Below are 22,630 nucleotides of genomic sequence, written 5' to 3'. Positions count from 1 at the left end.
GAGGGCTGGAGGGGAGGGGGCGGTTGTGGGGGGGGACACCGCTGGGGATGTCCCCTTGGGGGGGTGCTGGGCTTGGGGGGGGGCGGCGGGCCCGACGTGGGGGGGGACAGTGGAGGAATTTGGGGGTCTGGGGACGGGCTGTAGGTGGGTTTGGGGGGGGCTGTGGGGGGGCTGTGGGGTGCAGAAATATCACCTGGCCCTTTTGCAGCTGCAGCATCGCCCCTGTGGCCCACCCGGACCCTGTCACCCCGGTGGCTGTAATGGGGCGGGGGGGCTGTAGGAGCCCGACCCCCCGCGCCACCCAATTAGTATCTTTAGGGGAAAAGAGAGGAAAACGGGTGACAGCGCTGGTTTACACCCGGGGGGTGCCTGGCAGCCCCCTCTGGAAGGAGGGGGCCTGGAAATGTCCTTTTTCGGGCTCCTCTGACCCCAGGACAGGCCGGGGGGGGGGGGAGGGGGGACAGCGACCCTTGGCATGTGTGCCCCCTCTCAGGGTTGTCACCCACCCCAGGCAGAAGGGCCTGGCCCCATCACAAACCCTTCCCCGGTTATATAAGCTGACACGTATGTCTCCGATCTAGATCATGGTATAGATACCGTGCTGGGGGGGGGGGGGAGTACCACGATGTGGGTATTTGTGCGTGGAGGGGGAGCTGGGTTTGCAGTACAGAGAAGAGCGAGCGATGGCGTGTCGCAGGACACCAGGCGCGGGTGTGCTCTCACCCTCGGCTGAAGGAGGTGAAATAAGACAGGCACAAAGTCAGCGCGGAGTGAAAGCGAAGGGGCTCGAAAATCTAAACCGCGGCATCCCCTCCCTCCCAGCAGTGGTTCCGGCTGGGGCTCTGCTTGGCACGTTTTGCACACTTTCTGCTTAAAATGAGCTGATACGGCTTCACATGCCAATTGATCCTCACTATTTGTCAATGACCGGGGAGGCAGTTGGCAGCAGCGTCCGCATGCGACTCCCGTGTCCGTGTGGTCACAGGATTTCCATCCACCATCGACCGCCACAGCTGCCATCGGCATCAACAGATGGGCTGGAATCAATAATTGATTGTTGTGTTCAGAGAAAGGGTTTGGGGTAGAGAAGGTGTGGAAAAAGAACAAAACGGAAGCACTGGAGTTGAGAACAAGCATGGGGAAAATAATTTAAGCAACCCTAGAGAGGAGGCCACACGTGGGGACGTGTGACAGTGGCAGCGGGGCAGGAGGCTCGTCCCTGCTGGGCTTTTGGCTCAGTCTGGGGGGTTCGGGAGTAATGAAATGCTCAGACTTTCCCCCTTATGTCCCATTATTCCACTTCTGTGCGGGGTGGGCAGTCGTGGAGAGCACGAGTCCAGAGGAGGTGGGTGCAGAGGTGCGTTAAAAACCCGCCGTGACCTTAGCTGAGACTCCAGGCTGGCTCGTCACACTCTGCCCCATCTTCTACTCTTTAAACGCTGCCCCAAAGGCAGAGTAACTTCTGCCTTCTCCCCCCTCTCTCTTGCCCCGTGGCAGAGTGCGGGTCCTGCCCAGGGGAGCACACTAGCACACAGGATATTCCCGGGAAGGAAGAGCAGCCAGTGGGGGCAGGGCAAAATTGGGAAATTGCTCCTTTCTGAAACCAGCCATTTCAAAATGCAAAAATCTTGCTATCTAAGACCTAAAAAGTCCCATTCTATGTTACTCCTGCTGTTCCTGTGCCAGCAGAAAGGTGTGAGGAGTTTATATTTATAAATAAAATATTCTCAGCAGTGAATTCCAAGAGTTGTTTTGTTTGTTTGTTTGTTTTTAAAAAGCAGTAATATTTTTCATTGTTGAATGTGAACTTTACAGGTGGTGGTCTTAAAATTCCATAACTAAAACCTTCATTGCTGGAGAAGTAGGGAGCAGAAAATACTGAAAATAACTAAAAGCCATCCCCATTTCTCTCTTTTTTTTTTTTTTTTTTTCCCCTTGATATGTGTACGCTGTTACTTATTTTTACTAGAACTTAGCATACACATTTTAAAACCAGATAAAACCCCCCTGGGCGCAGTTCTCTGTTTCTGTGTGTTTGGGAACCAGCCTGACTCCTGGGAGGGGGGTGGAAACTGCTGCAGCTTCTTGGGGCAAACTCTGCAATATCTGGCTCTCCTTGGCCATTGAGAGGATGTTTCTGGCGTTGGGTTTAGAGGAAGGATCTGTGAAAACCAGAGCAGTGGAAGCTCATCACAGGTCACTTACAGATCTGTCCCCGGTGCTTCAACTTGCTTTTCCCGGCTGAGGGCATGCCCAGGCACAGACAAAATTGTTTCTATAACTAGTGCTAGGCCAGAGTAGTGTTGTTCTGAAGACAAGAATAATGAAAACTTGTCTTTGTTTCCGGGCAAGTTGAATTCCCAGCACTTCTGCGGAAATCTAAGAGGTGTCAGTGCTCAATATCGTTAAAAATCAGAGCGCCTCTCAGGAGCCTGTCACTGGGAAGGTGCAGAGCTGGGTACTGCGTCCTGTGGCCATTTGTGGGTTTAATCCACCACAGTGGTTTAAGGTGACCTGTGTGATGCACAGGCCCTTCGGTGTGGGATCCGTCCCACCTGAGCGGGAAAGAGCTCTCCAGGCTGGGCAGCAAACAATGCTGTTGCAGCAGGAGATGGACTTGTATGGAGTGTCTGGTGACATTGGTGGGCAGGATGGTCACGTTAGGACAGCCAGGAACGGCTGATGCCAGGGCAGGGCCATCTCTGAGCAGATCATAGAATCACAGAACAGTTTGGGTTGGAAGGGACCTTAAAGCTCACCCAGTGCCACCCCCTGCCCTGGGCAGGGACACCTCCCCCAGCCCAGGTTGCTCCAAGCCCCGGCCAACCTGGCCTTGAACCCCTCCAGGGATGGGGCAGCCACAGCTTCTCTGGGCAACCTGGGCCAGGGGCTCACCCCCCTCACAGCCAAGGATTTCTTCCTCAGATCTCATCTCAATCTCCCTCTTCCAGTTTAAAACTGTTCCCTCTCGTCCGATGGCTACAAGCCCATGTAAAAAGTCTCTCCCCAGCTTTCCTGTAGGCCCCCCTGACGGGAGGTGCATGGGGAGAAGACGAGGGTTGATGGTGGTGTGGCTCCAGCCTGCGTGAGTTGTGCTCCAGCATGTTGCAGGGATTCCCAGATCCCCTGTGCCGGAGCGGAGAATGAGGAGGGGGGTGGTTTGTTCCCCTCCCTCATATTTGTCCCACTTGTGATCACGCTATCCGAGTTCTCCACAACATTACATGAATTCTTCCAAATTTATTGTATAGAATAACCGTTACCTCGCTCCTATTTTATGGTGACTGGTAGGCTGAGTGAACCCAACAAGGAGTTGAATTTGGGTTAGTGTCTTTGCACGATAACAATTTTGAACAATTCTTTGTTCAGAAGTTGGGCTTTAAAAAGGGGAAGCTGAAGTGCTGCCCTTGGGCTGGCTCCGTCTGTGCGGATCCCCAGGTCCCCGTGGGATTGGTCACAAACACGAGTAGCTCTGAGCGAGGGCCGACGGGGGAGCCCAGGGTGGGCGCTTGCGGCTGCCGGGGTGACTTTCCAGCTGTCCTGCTGCCACTGCGGGGACTGGAAGAGCCCCCAGCGCTGGGTCTTCAGCTCCTCTGGTTTTCATGAAAGCATCTTCCGGTACGTCCTGGTTTGAGCAATACAGGACTAACTTCTCTTCTCGTGCGTGGGAAAACTGCACTTTTAGAAGACTAGTGTCTGAATCGGTGAAAATATTTACTTTATCACCAGCTCTGGGGTGCAGGTTTCAAGGTCTCAGTGTTTTTGAGGTGCGGGGACGAGGAGGAGTGAGACCTTGTCCCAAGCTGCTACCAGGATTATTTCATACCATGAACATCACATTCGATATAAATTAGAAAGTTTGCCACGAAGTTCTCTCTCTTCCTTGATGGTGGTGGTCCAGAGAACTCCTCGCCCCGGTGCCGGAGCCCTGAGCCCTTCCCTTCCTCCTGCAGCCACAGCGCTCGCAGGGTCCCGCATTGTCTGTCCCTGTGGGCAGCGCACGGCTTCCTGCTGAGGGAGTGGTCTGGGTACGATCCTTATGCTGGTATCGGGATCAATACTGGTTCTTTAGTGTCATTAATGTTAATTATTTAGTCCTACTCTTTTAAATCTGTTTATATTTCAACCCCCATGTTTCTATATTTTTCCTGATTCCCCTTCCCGGGTGGGGAGGGGTCATTGGGTGAGAGAATAATTATCTAAATGACAATAAATTGTTGTGGGTTTCTCAAACGATAACACAATATTAATGTGTTTTCTAATATTTCTGCTTTCACGGTTCTCTCTCCTCCCCGCGCTGCTGTTCATTCCCGTACCCGTAGAGGGGTGTGCTCACGTTCAGCCCAGAGCAGGAACGTTCCTCCTCTCTCTGGGCTCTGCCCTTCAACTCCACTTGCTTTGCCGGGAACTTCGGTAATCTTCTACCTGGGGTAGGGAAAACAACCAGCAACAAAAGGATAGCTGTTGCTTGAAAGTGAAAATGTCATAGAATCATAGACTTGGAAGGGCCCTCTGGAGATCATCCAGTCCAACCCCCGGCCAGAGCAGGGTCACCCACAGCAGGTGGCACAGGAACGCGTCCAGGCGGGTTTGGGATGTCTCCAGAGACGGAGACTCCCCCACCTCTCTGGGCAGCCTGTGCCAGGGCTCTGCCACCCTCACAGCAAAGAAGTTCCTCCTCATGTTTAGGTGGAACTTCCCATGCTCACGTTTGTGCCCGTTGTCCCTTGTCCTGTCCCCGGGCACCACTGAGAAGAGCCTGGCCCCATCCTGACACCCCCCCTTTCAGTATTTAGAAGCGTTGATAAGGTCCCCCCTCAGCCAACTTTTTTCCAGACTGAAGAGCCCCAAATCCCTCAGCCTTTCTTCACAAAAGAGATGTTCCAGTCCCACAGTCATCTCGGCAGCCCTTTGCTGTCCCCTCTCCAGCAGTTCCCTGTCCTTCTTGATCCGGGGAGCCCAGAACTGGACCCAGTGCTCCAGGTGTGGCCTCCCCAGGGCAGAGCAGAGGAGGAGGATGACCTCCCTCCACCTGCTGGCCACGATCTTCTTGATGCCCCCCAGGATGCCCCCCAGCAGTTGTGTTGCTGTGCCTGCTCATTGATAAAATTGCCCTGTTCTAGGCTCAGAATTTACTGCAGACGGAGAAGATCAGTGAGTTCTCCCAAAGGCCATTTCCAGGCACGGGATTGCTCATTCCTGCAGGGCTATTTTGGTTTGGCTTGAAGCTTTTTTTAGGCTCTGGGGCAGTAGAATTTTGGGGGGCTGTTGCCTTTCTGCCCCAACCCTGTGCATTCAAACCAAAAGCCACGTGTGTCTGCCTGGGTCACATGAAAACTCCCATCAAAGAGCTCTCTCTCGAAGGAACTGAGAGACGTGAGTGACTGAATCTTGCAAATTAATAAATGAGGAAATGTATTAAAGCAAAGATATTGCCTCAAAAGTGTATTTTTAATTTATTTTGACAATCAGCTTGAATAATTTATTAGAATATTTCATAATGTACCAGTAAATGGACTGCTGGGAACATTTAGAAAAAATAATTAAATCTTAGCAAATGGGCAGCTCAGTACAGCATTTCTTCTAGTGTAAAATCTTTGAGAAATGTATGTGTAAAGATGCGATCTGGCCCCAGGGAGCTCTGAGCACCCAACTCCAGGACGAATTCCTGACTCCCCCAAAGTCCCCGGGAGTGCGGCCACGGACCTTCGGAGGCAGGAGGAACCTCAGTGGGGTTGGAGGCCACCAGAAACGAGAGGAGATGGTGGGTGTTCATTAGATATGGCCCGTTATTATAAGGATTGGAGCCTGGGGGAGTCCCAGTGCTTGTGATCAGCTGCCAGGTCTACCACCAGGTGACCGCGGACAAATTATTTTCCCTTTCTGTGTCTCTTCCCTCAGAGAAACTTTTCTACTTAAATCCTGACACCTTCAGGATGAAGATGGTTTGGGATTTTTTCATTCAGTCAACATGCGGATAAGGACTAATTTTAGTAAAGGTCTTTAAGGAGTAGTTTTATTTTTAAAAATCAAATAATTACATGATGCCTGATGTTTACCCTCTGGTAACGAACTGAAACACACGCAAAGGGGCAGGAGTGAACGCCAGCTCACCCTCTTGACTCTGCTTCCCGCAGAGACCCCTACAGCTGAATGTTTTGCCAAATTAGGCAAAATTCACCCAAGAAGCAGATGTGCTGACACCTGCCTTCGGTGTGGCTGGTTTGGGAGGGGTTTTGTGGTTTTTTTTAGCAGATATTTGTACACTCTAAACTCACTCTGTTCTTCCCGTGTATACTGAAAAATATTATTGTATCCTCACGTGAAAATTTGTTGTTGTTTTGCGGTTTTCTTTTCTTCCTGCTGAGAAAAACGTTAGATCTTGACGGTGGACATCCTTGACGCTCTCACTATTTTTCTCCTTCCATAACACTCAGATTGCTCCTCGCCCCCAGCTGTACCCACTGCTGGGGCTGCAGGTGTGTTGGCCCCGCACGGTGACCTGGGGAGCTGCTGGAGCAGAGGTGTTCCAAACCCTTTGTCTGTATGGGTTTGGTTTTTTTAAGTAAAACAGCTCTCAGAAGTATCCGATCTGTGTGCGCTGGGTTAACGTAAAGATCGGGGTTGGCAGTTGGAGCCGCGCAGCATGGCTCGTCGTCCTAAGGATATGTAATCCTGAGCTATCAAAGATATAAAAAGTGCTATACAGGTGTGATTTAAGGAATTAAATAAACATTCCAGTCCCATCCTTTCAGTTTACATCCTAGTTTTGTCCATTATCATAATGAGGGATCATTTATTGGGAAAACAAAGTCAGGACAGGCAAGAACTTCCCAAGAAATTAAATCGCAGTTATGGATTTATATGGAACAAGTGGGAGCCCAGAGAGGGAGCATCCGTTGCCGGAGCAGGGGTTGGGAGTGAAGGGCCGGTGTCAGTAGAGCATCCGATGTCTGCGCTCACTGACGACCAGGGCCCCTGCAGCCCCCTGCGCTGGGCTGCTGCGTACCCAGATTTGGGGGGGACGTTGTTTTATTTTGTTTTTTAGCTGGCCACTTAGCAGATCGGTTGGTTGCTTCCAGTTGCCGGCTGTGTAATTGTGCATACCAATCAGGCATTCGTTTGTGCCGTCATTTTTTTTTTTTTTCCCCTTTTTTATGCTGTGTCCCTGAGCTACTTTGGTTTCTAAATTCAGGCCTCGTGTATTTATCTGTGCCATTCAATTAGACCACATCCCCAATGCTGCTCTATAGTTTCACAGTATGTGGGAAATTTGGTAATTAAATGCATGCAAATGCTGCAAGAATAGAATAAATTAATTTTTCCTTAATATCAGCAGGCTGTTCTGTGATGTTTCTGGAGATAATGTGACCAAGGTGGCGGCTTTTCTCTCCCCCTTTTGCCATCTTTTTTGAGTCTTTATTGTTATTACGCCAGAAATACCTGGTCAAGTTGATGGGAGAAGAATCCCAGCCTGCGCTGCGTGGTTACAGAAGGAGGGAGATCTATGCTTAAGGCTTTTGGATCTCCAAATAAAACCGGAGATGGAAACAACGTTTGATTAAGTTCTCCACATGTGGTGCAGCTTTAGGTTGGCATAGAGCGAAGCAGTTGCAAGGAATAACCTGAAATCCCATGGAAGGGCACTTTGCACCAGATGTTCTGGCTGCTGGAAATGCCCCAGGTACTGCGCTGAGGGCTGGGATCTCCAGGTTTTCTTAAAAAAAAAAAAGACTCCGTTATTTCTGGGCTGTGTTTATTCATGAGTTCCGCTGCGATCCGTAGAAGGTTGTGGTTCCCAAGATCAGAGTGTGCCTGTGGTCGAGGCCGGGCAGACGTGTCCCAGCTCATCCTTCGGGCCAGAGCCGCCTCCAGCTCTGCCTCTGTCAGCTCTTCCCACAGAAATAGTTCTTCAGAGCCAAGGGCTGTACGGACCATTGGTGCCTAGCATTGTGCCAAAATACCTGAAACTTAGCGATTCAGTCCTATAGCGTGGTTTTCAAGGAATTTGAAAGTCATAGAATCATAGAGTGCTTTGGGTTGGAAGGGACCTTAAAGATCATCTCGTTCCCCTGCCCTGCCCTGGGCAGGGACACCTCCCCCAGCTCAGGTTGCTCCAAGCCCCGTCCAACCTGGCCTTGAACCCCTCCAGGGATGGGGCAGCCACAGCTTCTCTGGGCAACCTGGGCCAGGGGCTCACCCCCCTCAGAGTAAAAAGTTATTCTTCTTTCAGAGATTCCAAATCTCAAATACAAATTCTGTTGCTGCGCACGTGTTAGTCTAAAAGATGTAACCTCACTGATGATCTTTTTTTCTGTACTGAAGGGACCTTATCCTGCGTAGTTTTTGGATTCTTTCTGTGCTGTACACTCGTGGTTGTTTTGCCTTTCCTCTCCAATTTGTCACCGCTTTGGTGGTGTGGTTCCTCCCCGTTGCGCTGAGCTGTGTGGGGCTGGGTCCTCTTCCAGCCCCCAGCTCTGCAGTGCTCCTCCATCAGCGCCTGGGGTTCCTCTACTCTCCTGGCCTCTTCCCGGGGTGTGAAAAGCCTGAGGAGGTACCGCTGGCTCAGAAACGCGATATAGCCTTGTTGCTGGAGCTTGGCAAGAGGTGCGGAGCTGCAGAGGGTTCGTAGGTGGTTGGGTTCGAAGGAGTGAGTGTCCCCCGGCTCCGCTCTGTCATCGGAGCGGCACCGAGTGAGGTGCCTGTTGGAGGGATGGGGGAAAGTCCTGTCGGGGGTCTCTGCTCCTCGGTGGGTCGGCAGCTCGGGGAGGTTCCCCTCCCAGTCCCTGTCCCCTTCCCCTTTCTTCTCTTTGTCATGGAGAAGCGCTCGTTCGTTTTGCAGCATCTGATGCAAAGACGACCCTGTGTCTAACCTGCCTGTTGCAGAACTTTAACTTTCAGAAATTACTATTGTACTTGATGAAAGTCTTTTTAATTATTTCATTCTTAGGGCCTCAAATGAATAGAAACTCTCATAATTACACGTGCGTGTATATATATGTGTGTGTGTGTAACGAAAGGGTGAGATTGGACTTCCCGCAGTGGAGATGAGCCCGCTGAGGTCTTGGTCCTACCTGAGGAAGTGTTGAGTGTGCTCCCCGGCACAGCCATGCCAACGCGTGCCGAAGTCATTACAGAAGCATCTCCTTAACTGTGATAATATCTGAAAGGACAGGAAGGAGCGTTTTTTTCAAACGAGCTCAGCACGTGGCTGCTGCGCCCTCCTAAACCTAGCCCCGGGTTACTCCTCCTTCGTGCCGTGTTGAGGGAGTGCTGTGCTCAGGGCCAGCCCTCTTTAGACACCACCTGACACTTCGTCCCCACCCTGGGAATAGAGCTGACTTGGAATTTTTATCTAATAATCAGTTTTTATCTAACTAGTTTGCTCGAGAGCGGTGACTGGTAGAATCATTTTTGTAGGAAAATACTGTTTTTGAGAGTTGCTTTTCAGAACAGTTTCTGTAGTCTAGAGCAGAGATTGTGTTCAGGAGGTGCCTGAACGAGGAGAGCCGTCAGTGCGGTGGCTGGAGATCAGGACCTGGGGGTGTTGGGGGGTGAGAAGCTCAACATGTGCCAGTGATGTGCACTGGCAGCCCAGAAACCCCCCGCAGCCTGGGCTCTTCCCCAGCAGCGTGGGCAGGGGGGCGAGGGGGGGATTCTGCCCCTCTGCTCCGCTCTGTGAGACCCCCCTGCAGCGCTGCCTCCAGCGCTGGGGCACCAACAGCAGAAGGCCACGGAGCTGTTGGAGCGGGGCCGGAGGAGGCCCCGGAGATGCTGGGGGGGCTGGAGCCCCTCTGCTGTGGGGACAGGCTGAGAGAGCTGGGGGGGTTCAGCCTGGAGAAGAGAAGGCTCCGCGGAGACCTTCCAGCCCCTTCCAGTGCCTCAAGGGGCTCCAGGAAAGCTGGGGAGGGACTCTGGAGCAGGGAGGGGAGCCATGGGACGAGGGGGAAGGGTTTTACACTGCAAGAGGGAGATTCAGGTGAGATCTGGGGAAGAAATTCTTGGCTGTGAGGGGGGTGAGCCCCTGGCCCAGGTTGCCCAGAGAAGCTGTGGCTGCCCCATCCCTGGAGGGGTTCAAGGCCAGGTTGGCCGGGGCTTGGAGCAACCTGGGCTGGGGGAGGTGTCCCTGCCCAGGGCAGGGGGTGGCACTGGGTGGGCTTTAATGTCCCTTCCCACCCAAACCATTCCATGATCAGCTCTGTGTGCGCCGGTTCTGCCTGGGCTGTTGGGTGAAGCCGTGGGACGGGACAGGCAGGTTCATCCAGAGCCCAGCACTCGCTGCACGTCCGCCTGTTGCCGCTGGCTCTGCAGTGCTGTCTGTCTGTCTGTCTGTTGTCTGTCAGCCGACACTGACCTTGTTCTGCCTCTGCTCTTTGCTCCCCGCAGAGCTGACCGGTCCGGGGTGCGACATAACTAAAGAAGCTGCTGCAGGATGAAAAGATGGCAGCACGGCTGCTCGCACCACCAGGCCCTGATAGTTTTAAACCTTTCACTCCGGAGTCTCTGGCGAACATCGAGAAACACATTGCGGAACTGAAGAAGAAGCAGCGTCCAAAGCAAGACAGCAGCCACCGGGACGACGATGAAGACAGCAAACCAAAACCAAACAGTGACCTTGAGGCAGGGAAGAATTTGCCTTTCATCTACGGGGACATCCCAAAAGGCCTGGTTGCTGTGCCGCTGGAGGACTTTGACCCTTATTATATGACACAGAAAGTGAGTCTGCAAGAAAGAAGTCACTAAACCGCCTCTTTCTTAGGAAATTGCAGGTTTGGGTATGGTTTGAGTGGAAGACAAAGAATGGAGTCTTTGGATGGGGCTTGTTTGGTTTTTTCTTGTTATATATTTTTCTTTGAGGTTTAACAGAGGTGATATGACCAATCTTTAAGCACCTGCTTGGATGGAGTTATGAGAACAAGGTCTGGAAACTAAAAATAGATAAAGTTGTGCTAATGTGCCAATTTTAACCGTGAATGCAGTAAGAAGAATTTAATTGAGGGGTAACGGTAACGGTTTTAAGTGTGTGTTTCATTACTTGCATGGAATAATACTGAATTTGGTCGTTATGAAGCAGTCGGATATAGAATCATGACAAAACAGACCTGAGATAAACTAATTAACTTACTTTCATCTTTGTAATTTTTATTTTTAAAATATTTGCCTGTGGAATTAAGGTGAAACGGCAGGAGGCATCTAAGGTGCCGCCATGTATTAAGAAGCGAAGCGGTGGCGTGAGGGAGTGGTGAGTAAGCAAAGACTCTGCTGGAGGTGGAGGGGAGGGATCTTCTGCTGGTGACATAGGGAAGAGCACGATCAGGGATTTCCTCAGAAGGCCAGACGACTTAAATCTGAGGTTCTTTTCTACTGTTTAATTTCATTGCTTGCTTTGATAGAAATTTAATAAGCTGAGATGATTACCATCTGTAACTCTGGCTTGGCTGAGCCACTCGAGAAGCTGGAGTTTGACCACGTATGTGACAGTTGTTTGATGTGACTGTTCCAAGCCTGGGTAGTACGGCCGTCGTGGAAAATGGTCAAGTTTTATGACTTTGTGTTGGGGCAGACATTGCCTGCCAAGCTCAGAAGTGATTCGGTGGCTGGCAGGGCATTATTCCCATGAAACCAACTGAATTTGTTGCTTAGATTGGGTATAGCCGATGAGTTTAATGCTCATTTGTTGTGTCGGTGGTGCCAGGAGCGGAGGTGCCAGCTCAGAACAGGGCTTCGAAGGACAGAGATTTGTGCCCGTGGTGAGTACGAGCAGGCTGGTGTTGAGATGGCGATGTGCTGAAGGAGATGTGGGGGCAGCTGCTGTTGCTGGTGAGAAGGCAGCTGACCTTATCCCTCAGAAATATTTTCTCTTTACCGAACAAAGGTTTTCTCTTTGTTAAACAAATCTGGCCAGTTTTGGCGTGGGCGGGCTGTGGAAGGGAGACCTGCAGCTGGAGAGCGGTTCCCGGGGTCTCTTTGGCTGCGTGGCTGCTTGCGCCCGACCAGAGGAGGTGTTGGAAAATGTCACTGCAGCCCCCAGCGGGAGCACTCGGTGCCCTCTTGGTGCGCACGTAGTTGAAGAGATGTGGGAGAACTGGGCCATGCTCTTCCTGGCTAAAATAGGAGAGCGGTGCCAAAGGGCAGTGGGCACTGCCACGTCCCGGAGCGCTGTGCAAGGGCTTTGTGATTGTCTTGGTGTCCCACCAGAAGCCGGAGGGAGAGTTCCCCGTCAGCCCTCATGCTTTATCAGTGTCCGCATGTGCCTCCCAACGCGGGGCAACAGGTGAGACGGGGAGGGACTCTGGAGCAGGGAGGGGAGCCATGGGACGAGGGGGAGTGGTTTTAAACTGGAAGAGGGAGATTTAGGTGAGATGTGAGGAAGAAATTCTTGGCTGTGAGGGGGGTGAGCCCCTGGCCCAGGTTGCCCAGAGAAGCTGTGGCTGCCCCATCCCTGGAGGGGTTCAAGGCCAGGTTGGACGGGGCTTGGAGCAACCTGGGCTGGGGGAGGTGTCCCTGCCCAGGGCAGGGGGTGGCCCTGGGTGGGCTTTAAGGTCCCTTCCAACCTAAACCATTCTATGATTCTATCAATAAATCTTTCCTTTTTAGAGAAAAATAAGCCACATTCCCAACTTTGAAGGCATCTGTCGTGTCTTCAGGAGAGAGCCGTCTCTGCTGGCTCGCTGTGCGGGGACACGAGCTCTTGGCAGAGCTGGAGCAGCTGCAGATGGAGGGGAAGGTTCTGGAGATGGGAGACAAGCTGAGACAGCCCTGCCAGCCTCCATTGCTGCTCCGTGAGCAGAGCCTTGCTCTCCCCATAAACACTGGAATAACATTTTACTGGCTCCGTTCCTTTCGCATCCACCTCAGCGTGGCCATAGCTTTGGCGTGTGCTCCTTCTGTGCTGCTTCAAATAGTCAGTGACTTCCCACAAAGGGTTTTTTTTAAGGCCATTAAAAAAGGCCCTTCTCTGAATCATCAGGAATTGCGAATCTGCTTGAATCATGGGAAGTTTTCCAAGATTATTTTTTTTCCCCTCCTCTCCAGCATTTGCCAGAAGGCTTTGCATCATAGCTCTTCTCTGTTAAAGCTAGACGTACAGCGTGCATGGGAGCAAATCAGCTGGTTGCTTTTCCTTGCAGTAGGACACGGTGATCTTAGTTTATCTAAGGAAACTGAAACTGCATTTCACTGAGAAGCTGAACTTTCCAGTGGCCTGATAACTGATATTTAAAGGAGAAACAGTGTGACCTAGAAACAGAACTGTGGCACAGGGAGTCAAAACTCTGGGGTTCGGAGCCCAGTCCGGCAAGCGATGGTTTTGTCCGAGCTACTTCGCTGTTCTTTACTGGGTTTCATTTTGCAAACTGGGAGTAATGACTCTTGGGAGAATCAGGAAAGTCCCTTTGATCACAGGTAGCAGATTTTGGAGCTGATTTAGCTCCTTTTTCTCTTTACATAAGTACCAGAGAAGAATTTTTCATGATTCTTTGCTTTGCGGATGGTAATCGCCGTCCAATTCCTGGCCTCAAACACATCGTGGAAGCAGTACTTGCTCATGGTATTTGTTGTGGAAACATGAAACGTTTCGATTTAAAAACCCAAAAGGCAGGTAATGATCTTCCTTCTTTATGTGTGCAAACAAAATTCCGGGAAGCTGCCTGCATGAGCATCCCTGGCAACGAAAGCAAAGCAGCCGATTGCCCATAGTCTAGTCTGCCCTCAGTGTTTGCTTAAGCAAGAGGTGAGGACCATCGTCCTCTTATTTCCACAACCTTATTAGTATTTCTGTTTTTTAATATTTTTTCATCTTTTAGACCTCTCTTTCCTTCTCTTCCGTTTATGGCCTAGGCTATCATTCCTGCTAAACAACTTCTCACCCTCTTCTTTCCCACTGAACGTGACTTTTGCCTGGTTGTGGTCATTTTCCTCAAGGAACTTCCATTTCACTTGATTCCTGTGAATCTCACGCATGCTACAGAAGGAGGTAAAGGTGTTAGTGCTCCTGCAGTGACCCCATTTACGAGGCAGTAGAAGGTCCCTGAATATCCTGGGAATTGAGGCCATCTATAAGCTTAGGTGGATTGATTTCAAAGGAAGAATCGGCCCCGCAGCTGTAGAAGACTGTATGTCTGCAAACATCCGAGGCGAGAGCGGGACTGTCCGAGGTCACCTATAGCTTGCAGATGAGCACCTGAGGATCTTCCCAGTGCAGTTGTGCCAGTGGAGTGACTCGCAGCTTCATCAGGTCACATGCGCAGTTTGGAAAGGGGCCCTCTGGCCTGGAATGTCACCTTGGCTGCGTGGAACTGGGGAAGGTGCAGGGGGGTGAGAGCCCAGCTGGTGGGAGGCACGTCTGGCTCCAGCATGTGCCTCCAGGAGCCTTCGCTGGCAGCTTCTGTAGGGCGGGGCAGTGGCCCTACAAGGTCACGATGCTGTTAATGGGGTTTGCATCTCGGTGAAGTCACTGAAACAGAGGGAAGAATTGGGACCATCTCAAAAGTCAGCCTTTTATCCTTATTTCCAAAAGCTAATTACCTTTTCCAGGTCTTGCATGTTTCATTTTATTTTTTCTTCCGCTCCATCTCAGGGGGGGGACGGGGATGACTTGTCCATCTAATATCTCCTGCCTTTTATATTCCCTTCCCTGAATAGGATAGCAGACACGGAACTGTTGGAGCGGGGCCAGAGGAGGCCCCAGAGATGCTCCGGGGGCTGGAGCCCCTCTGCTGTGGGGACAGGCTGGGAGAGCTGGGGGGGTTCAGCCTGGGGAAGAGAAGGCTCCGCGGAGACCTTCCAGCCCCTTCCAGTCCCTAAAGGAGCTCCAGGAAAGCTGGGGAGGGACTCTGGAGCAGGGAGGGGAGCCACGGGACGAGGGGGAAGGGTTTTACACTGGAGAGGGAGATTTCGGTGAGATCTGGGGAAGAAATTCTTGGCTGTGAGGGGGGTGAGCCCCTGGCCCAGGTTGCCCAGAGAAGCTGTGGCTGCCCCATCCCTGGAGGGGTTCAAGGCCAGGTTGGCCGGGGCTTGGAGCAACCTGGGCTGGTGGGAGGTGTCCCTGCCCAGGGCAGGGGGTGGCACTGGGTGGGCTTTAAGGTCCCTTCCAACCCAAACCACTCTATGAGTCTGCGATCTCTCCGGTAGGCTCCAAAGGAGCAGGAGAGGATCCTGCCCCTCCTCGCTCTCCTCCCTGCTGTCGCGGCAGAATGAAGAGAGGGGAGCATTGTCCCCCCGTCCTTCCTGGGGGGTGGGTGGACACGAAGTGTCACGGAGTCATTTGCTGTTGTGTGGCCATTCTTGTGTCCAGTCCCAAACGTTGCCGTGTCACACGGAGCTTTGATTTATGGTCGGGATGTGCCAAGCGTGGCGTGGACCAGGAGCCAGGAGAGTCTCTGCTGCCATCCCCTGCGTGGCTGTGGCCCCCTGGGGTGAGCAGACGGGAGGAGAATCATTTCTGCTTCTGCGGCAGAGTGGGTTTCCTTACATAGGCAGATTGTGATGTCACTAAAACTTAAATCCAGATCAGATTCTCAATATTGCATATGGAACAATCTTTATTTTTAAAAGTATATCTTTCAGTCATTTTTTATTTGATACATTTCAGAAAATGTCAACAGTTTTTCCTACGTTGAGCTTGAAACAAGAGATTAAAGAATGAGCAAACTGTGGCAGATACTTTTTTTTCCCATATAAGCTTTTCAGTGGTGAAGAATAAGTTATTAAGAAAGAATAAATTTGTGCCCTTTTAGGTGGGATGTAAAAATAAATATTGAATAACATGGTTTCTGTATTAGAAAGTACACCTCTATGAGCCAAAACAGACTTGAAAAATATTTTGCATTGACGTTTAATTCTGTATGTACTTCTTCAGCCTACAGGGTGCCAGTTCCCTGTGAATTAATTTTGAAAATAGCTGTGTTAAAGTAACTTGCTCAGGGTGTCATCATCAGAAAGTCGTCGCTCTCCCTGCTCGGCTCTGTGAGTGTGGCAGTCATCAGTTTCCACGGTAGGAACATGGTTCCATATGTTCTTAGGCTGTTCATAAAGCTGTTTTCTCCTTAAATCTTCTGCCCACTCCTCCTCGCTTTTCAGCCATTACAGAAATGCTTAATGTAAAACCTGCACGAAGCAAGAGCATTTTAAATCTTCATAGGACTGGAAAGCTTTTTGCCATCGCGTGGTCAATTCTGTCATGCTCTCCAGCACAGCTTCTTTAATGCGTTATTTTGCAAACTGATTTAGAGAAGACTTCTCTTTTGTGACCTTACTTCTTTTTAAATGAGAACTATTGCTAAGGTTTCTGTAAAGCGTAGAGTCCCGGCCAACCTTAGGAAGACTAAAGTGGACAGAGACTTTTTCACTACGCTTTAACAACAAACTGAGACCTCTGGAAGTTCAACCAGCCTTCCTCTCTCAGAAGACGACTGCAAAATGCCGTTCTCCAGGTATCACCTTTCTTCCAGTTTTCAGCTTTGCCTCAGCAGATTGTAAAAGGGCTTAAGGATGTTCTTGGAGCTGAACCAGCAAACATTTTAAGAGCATGCAGCCATTTTGAAATTGAGTTTTAATATGTCAGCAGCATAAAAAAAAACTAAGATAAGGTTTTAAATTGCCAAACACTTCTTGGCTTCTGTGCTCCTCTTGCTACTGACAAGGCCAAGCGGAGATTTACCCACGATTTTATGGAACATGCAGGGGAAGTGGAGCAGTGGATCTGGGAACCCTTGGAATCAGTGAGCAGGCTGGAGTGAACGGCACCTGGTTTGGGTAGGGTCGTACCGAGAGGCCCACCTACGGTGGGCGTCATGGAGAGGAGAGAGTTCAGCAAGCGTTGTGGTCTGAAAAGAGCAAGCTGAGCAGAGGTGGTCAGAGAAGACAAGGAGCTGCCCTGTGACGGACCAAGCTGGCAAGCAGAACGTGGAGTTCATGTTTGGTAGGTGATTGCCCCGATCACCGGATGGGACAGACCATATTACAACTGGGAATGCCACATTTCTGGGATGATCCCTATGGAAAATGTGGGTTTCTGTGTAACCCCACAGGCGGTTTCTGACCCCCCCATACACCTTCCCTGACTGGATCCAACTTGCTCTTTTAGTGCAGGTCTGGAGCCTTTGCGTTGGTTTCCATCTTGCATGCACGTCCCCATGTCTCTGTGTGAAGAATGGTGTTACCGCTGGCTTGCTGGGCTCTGTCTGCGCAAACCATTGGGCTCCAGCACGGTGATTTCTCCCATGTAGAAATGGAGGTGTAATCACAGAATGGTTTGAGTGGGAAGGGACCTTAAAGCCCACCCAGTGCCACCCCCTGCCCTGGGCAGGGACACCTCCCACCAGCCCAGGTTGCTCCAAGCCCCGTCCAACCTGGCCTTGAACCCCTCCAGGGATGGGGTAGCCACAGCTTCTCTGGGCAACCTGGGCCAGGGGCTCACCCCCCTCACAGCCAAGAATTTCTTCCTCAGATCTCACCTAAATCTCCCTCTTGCAGTGTAAAACCCTTCCCCCTCGTCCCGTGGCTCCCCTCTCTGCTCCAGAATCCCTCCCCAGCTTTCCTGGAGCCCCTTGAGGGACTGGAAGGGGCTGGAAGGTCTCCGCGGAGCCTTCTCTTCTCCAGGCTGAACCCCCCCAGCTCTCCCAGCCTGTTCCCACAGCAGAGGGGCTCCAGCCCCCCCAGCATCTCCGGGGCCTCCTCCGGCCCCGCTCCAATAGCTCCGTGGCCTTCTGCTGTCCCCAGAGCTGGAGGCAGCACTGCAGGGGGGTCTCCCCTGAGCGGAGCAGAGGGGCAGAATCCTCCCCTCGCCCCCCTGCCCACGCTGCTGGGGATGCAGCCCAGTCTGTGGGGGGGTTTCTGGGCTGCAAGTGCGTGTTTCATGCACATGTTGAGCTTCTCACCCACCAGCCCCCCCAGGTCCTTCTCCTCAGGGCTGCTCTCCAGCCATCCTCCGCCCAGCCGGGGTTTGTGCCTGCAGTTGCCCTGACCCAGGGGCAGGACCTTGCACTGGGCCTGGTTGAACTTCAGGAGGTTGGCAGGGTCCCACCTCTCCGGCCTGTCCAGCTCCCTCTGGATGGCATCCCTTCCCTCCAGCATGTCAACTGCTCCACACAGCTCGGTGTTGTCAGCAAAGTTGCTGAGGGTGCCCTCAATCCCACTGTCCGTGTCACTGGCAAAGATGTTAAACAGCGCTGCTCCCAGCACTGACCCCTGAGGAACGCCACTCGTCACTGGTTTGCACATGGACATGGAGCCCTTGACCACAACTCTTTGAGTGCGGCCACCCAGCCAGTTCCTTATCCATAATGAAACCGAGCCACCTCGCAGAACCACTGCATGGGGGTTTGGGGGAATGTCTGTCTTTGTCCAGCTCAGTCGCATCAGAGACTTCATTGCTTAAAAGCTGTGGTAGAGCTGAGACCTCGGTGTTGTGCTGGGCGCACAGCGGGAGCCTGTGAGCATCCCCCTGTGGTGGGTGCCCTGGTCTGAAGGCTCTGCAGGGGACAGTGAAGGACAATTTAAAAGTAAATGGTCTGTGAGCCTGGAAAAGTTGGTGCTATCGGGGACGGAGGGTGTCCTGGTATGAGGTAAAACAGAACCAAATTTCTGTTCAGTAATTTTACTTCTTAGCTAGGCCGCTTCTCACTCTCTGAAGTTAACAGCGTGTTGTGCCCAAAACGGTTCGTTCTCAGAGTGATAAGACCAACGTTTACAGGTTGTGCCAAGGAATGGTACGCAGAGAGGCTCTTGCTTATACTTATTGCCAAAACACCCAAGGTCAGCTAATTTTATTATTTGCCCCGTTGGAGGGTGGGAAGCGGAAAAGCGCAGAGGGGTCCCACCTGCGGGCAGGAGGGGACAGGAGAGGTGACCCCAAGCTGACCAACAGGGTGTTCCATCCCATCTGCATCACGCTCAGTATAAAAGCTGAGGGATCAAAGGGTCGGCTCTCTTCAGTGGCTGATGTCCGAGGAGGACCCTGTCTGTTCGTCTGCCTTTGATCCCGATCCGTGTGTTCCTGACTCCAGCTCTGAGATAATGAAATAAATTTTCATTATTTTCCTTTATATTTTATTATTAGTATTTCATTAAAGTAGTTTAGTTTCTTCTAAACTCGTAAATCTCTTTATCTCTCCTCCTCCTCCCTGTGCGCGAGAGGCTGGGGGGGAGCATCTGTTGCCGGCCATTGGCCAATTTGGCCAAAACCGCGACAGAGGGACAGCTGGTTCTTAAAATTGGGTGTCACTGGAACCAGTCTGTAGCCCACAGTTTTGAAAAACTTAAGGCCTTTTAGAATCTTGCTACATGCCAAGGTAATCTGCTCATTAATTCTTGATGCTGCAATTTAAGAGCTGTCTGGGGTTGTCTTTAAAGTGCTTTTGTTGGGAGATGCATTAGTGGTTCTGGTAACTAATCTTTCTCACTCAGTGCTGGACCGCAATCTCGTGTTGATTTCCTTTGCAAATAATTTACTGCTCAATGGTCTAATTTAGCCAAATGAGCTAAAATCTGCTGTTTCACTTACTAGGAGGGAAATGACAAATTTCGTGAGTGAGTCCCCTGGGAAGCTCGGTGGCGACACTGGCAGAAAGCCCTGGTGGGTTCCCTGCTGCCGGGCGGAGGGCTGGAGCCTCGCTCCATCCGTCAGCCTCCCTGGCCTTGCCGCATCCCGCAGGGAATGGCAGGCGGGAAAGGCCTCTGGCTTCTCACTGCGCACAAATTTGCTTTTTTTTCCCTCCCAGCTGAGCAGTTGGCGCGCGGAGCGCGCGGGTGTTCAGCAGCTCCAGCTCTAATTCCTTCTTTCTGGGTGTTTGTCCCGGTGGTTTCTGTGTTTTAGGGCTGGCGATGGAGAGTGGAGATCGATTCTGCCTCACCTTTACCTGATTCATTCTGCAGCTTCTGTGTAAAGTAGCAAACCTTAATATCTCGCTAATTAAAGGCAAGGAGAGCAGGCGTTAGTTGGCGCAGCGCGGTGGGATGTGCTCAGAATCGTCCCCGCGCGGGGACAGCGGGTGTCCGGCCCCTGTCTGCGGGGGGACCCCGCCGGGACGTGTCCTCTCCGCTGACCTGTGTCGCGGATGGAAATATTTGACACAGTTACGGTTTAGTGGCAATTCAGAATTTATTAATGATTTGAGGTAGATCAGGAGTTACGTTTTAGCAGCACTTAATCATTAACCGATTTAAGGATTTACAAGATGGTTTAACAGAATAATTGAACGGCGACTTAGTTACGGGTTTGAAAGTGGCAAGACTCACACTAACGTAAGGTATCCCAAATGAACACATATATATGTGTATGCACAAACGTACAAGCACAAAACACTTGAGGGGTTGCACACCCCCCTGCACCCGGGTTTTGACTGTCAGGACTAAAGGTCACAGTGGGTGACTCCAGCGTGCCAACGGCTCCCCCTTTTACACGAGCACGGACAAGTATTTGGATCCAGTAAAACACAAGAGCGTCCACACTTGCTCATGTGCATGTAGGGAGGTGGAGGAAGGAGAGACCTAGAATTAAAATTCCCTTCCTCCGAGTTTGGAGCAAATACTCCCGGTGCGCCCGCGTTCCTCAGTGGGCGATAACTGGGACTCGATGGCGTTGACTCGCCCCGACCGTCCAGTCCCCGAGGTGTTGGCCCGAGTGGCTACTGACTCAGGGGAGGTGCTGGCCACAGCCCGCTGCGATCCGAGGCAGCTCAAAGGGTCTCGCTGGAATTCCTCCTTACAGGGTCTGAGAAAATTGACTTTTGTCCGGTATTTTTCCACTCCAGCCCAACACGGACAATGGGATATTCTGGTAGTTTTCACCAGTTGTTAAAGTCCGGAACTCGCCAGATCTACAAGTTCTGGTGTCAGTCCGTTGTGGGCCACGGCCCGGGTGCAGATGTACGGGGCTCTCGGGGGTGACAGTCCCCAGCCATGGGGGAGCAGGAGCCGGCGTGGTCAGGGGGTGCCTCAGCACCCTCATCTTTCGCCATTCATCGCTGATGTCCCCTAGGATGGGATGCGGCCCGGGGACGGGGACTCGCACCAAGCACCGAGTGGCCAAAATCGGGGGGGTGGTTGCACCCCCACGACCCACCGATGTCTCCGTGTGGGCCAGGGGCCACCTGGCAGAGCCGGGACCAGGTCCGGGGAGGGGGCACGGAGGGACGGGCGGGAGCCGGGGCTCTGCGTCCGGTCCCGCTCCTGCCATGGGCCCCAGTTCTTGTCTGCGGGCGAGGGGTAACGGTGCGGTGAAGGGGTGTCTCTCAGACGGGACATCCTGCCTCTGAGGCATCTGGGAGATGGACGGTTTGGAGTAGAATTGTTCATTATGTACTGGTACGTATGTTTTACCCTAATGGGAACTTCGTAAAGGTGATTATTCTTTTAAAAGAGCAGAAAATGCTATTTTTTACCATAGCGGTTGTTCACCTTTTCTTGTACAATTCATGCCTTGACTTTCATGCATTAACTCTCTCTCTTTCTCTTTTGTTTCTGTCTTTGTCTCTCCACAGACCTTTGTAGTACTAAACAGAGGGAAAACACTCTTCCGATTTAGTGCCACACCTGCCTTGTACATTTTAAGTCCTTTTAATCTGTTTAGAAGAATAGCTATTAAAATTTTGATACATTCATATCCTTTTTATTACCGAGTTATTTTTGCCTTTGTATATTGATTGAAAACTCTCTCGCCCGTTGTCTTTTTGCTCGATTCAAATAGTGTCTCTGAATTCTGCACCTGGTGAAGTTGGATTGGCCTCAGAGCAGACACAAAAATGTGGGGTTTTTGAAAGAAAAATCACGGTCCTTTGGACACATCCAGTCAAGTAAACATTACGTTTATTTTCCCTGCTGTTGCACCTTTCTGCGTCTGCTCTTCCGTCAGCGCACAGACACGGATAAGTTTTGGGACGGATGTGGTTTAGGGTTGTGCTTCCCGTGAAGGGGAGTTGAGCTTTAACCAGCTGCTAAAATGGTTAAATAGAGTTAGTGTCTGGAGAAGGAGCCACAGATACCTTAGACGTGATTAGACCCTGACTAATTTCTTGCTCTTTTGGCATCTCCCAAACTCCCTTCTCCTGGCAAGGCTGTCCCAAAACGTTCCGCTGCAGGGCTCCGGGCGGCTCCGGCAGCTTCGGGAGCAGCATCCGCGCGTGTTATTAGGAGAGGGGGGGGCAAAGTAGCGTATCGGATGGGCTGCTTTGCCCTGTTTATTTATTTATTTTTAGAAAGTGACTGTAAAAGGGAAACCCGTTCCTTTGTTGGTGTAGAGGCTTCTATATCCTTATGCCCTGCATCTCATCTGCAGTAAAAGCTTTTCCATCTTTTCAAACTCGATTTGGTATTTGAGTCCAGGAACATTTTCTGTGGCTTGTGTCTCATATCCTGCACGTGCAGAGGGAGCCCGGGTGTTTGGGAAGGTCCGTAGGGTTTTCTCCAAGGTAAATCCTAGGTGCCCGTGGATTGCGATGCTGCTTTCCTGTCGGATATATTAGCAGAAAATATTTTTTTGATGTTACTGAATAAATGGAATTATTTGGGAAGACGTTTCATTTAGGCATGTGATTTTTTAAATTGTTAACACATACCCGAAAATATGGAATCAATTGAATGGTGATGCAAAAATACTATTTATATATAGCCGCCCCCGCTCCTATTCCCC

At 51.3% G+C, this 22,630-nt stretch overlaps 1 protein-coding gene across 6 annotated transcripts in view; it reads left to right on the top strand.

Moving 5' to 3' along the window:
* The window catches only part of SCN8A (sodium voltage-gated channel alpha subunit 8), a 61,139-nt gene that overhangs the window by 612 nt on the left and 37,897 nt on the right, over positions 1-22,630 (top strand). For 2 of the 6 annotated variants that reach the window (XM_054183070.1, XM_054183069.1), the window contains exons 2-3: positions 10,387-10,716; positions 21,483-21,602. In XM_054183070.1, coding sequence (XP_054039045.1) covers positions 10,441-10,716; positions 21,483-21,602 — 396 coding nt within the window. In that variant the 5' untranslated portion in view covers positions 10,387-10,440. Of the gene's footprint in view, positions 1-10,386; positions 10,717-21,482; positions 21,603-22,630 lie in introns of those variants that run through there. The other 4 variants (XM_054183077.1, XM_054183073.1, XM_054183074.1 and 1 more) reach the window with 3 other exon arrangements.

Source organism: Rissa tridactyla, chromosome 24 (genome assembly GCF_028500815.1).
Source record: "Rissa tridactyla isolate bRisTri1 chromosome 24, bRisTri1.patW.cur.20221130, whole genome shotgun sequence".
Lineage (NCBI taxonomy): Eukaryota > Metazoa > Chordata > Aves > Charadriiformes > Laridae > Rissa > Rissa tridactyla.
Note: the sequence above shows the minus strand (reverse complement) of the source record. Positions and strands in the feature narration are given on the sequence as shown.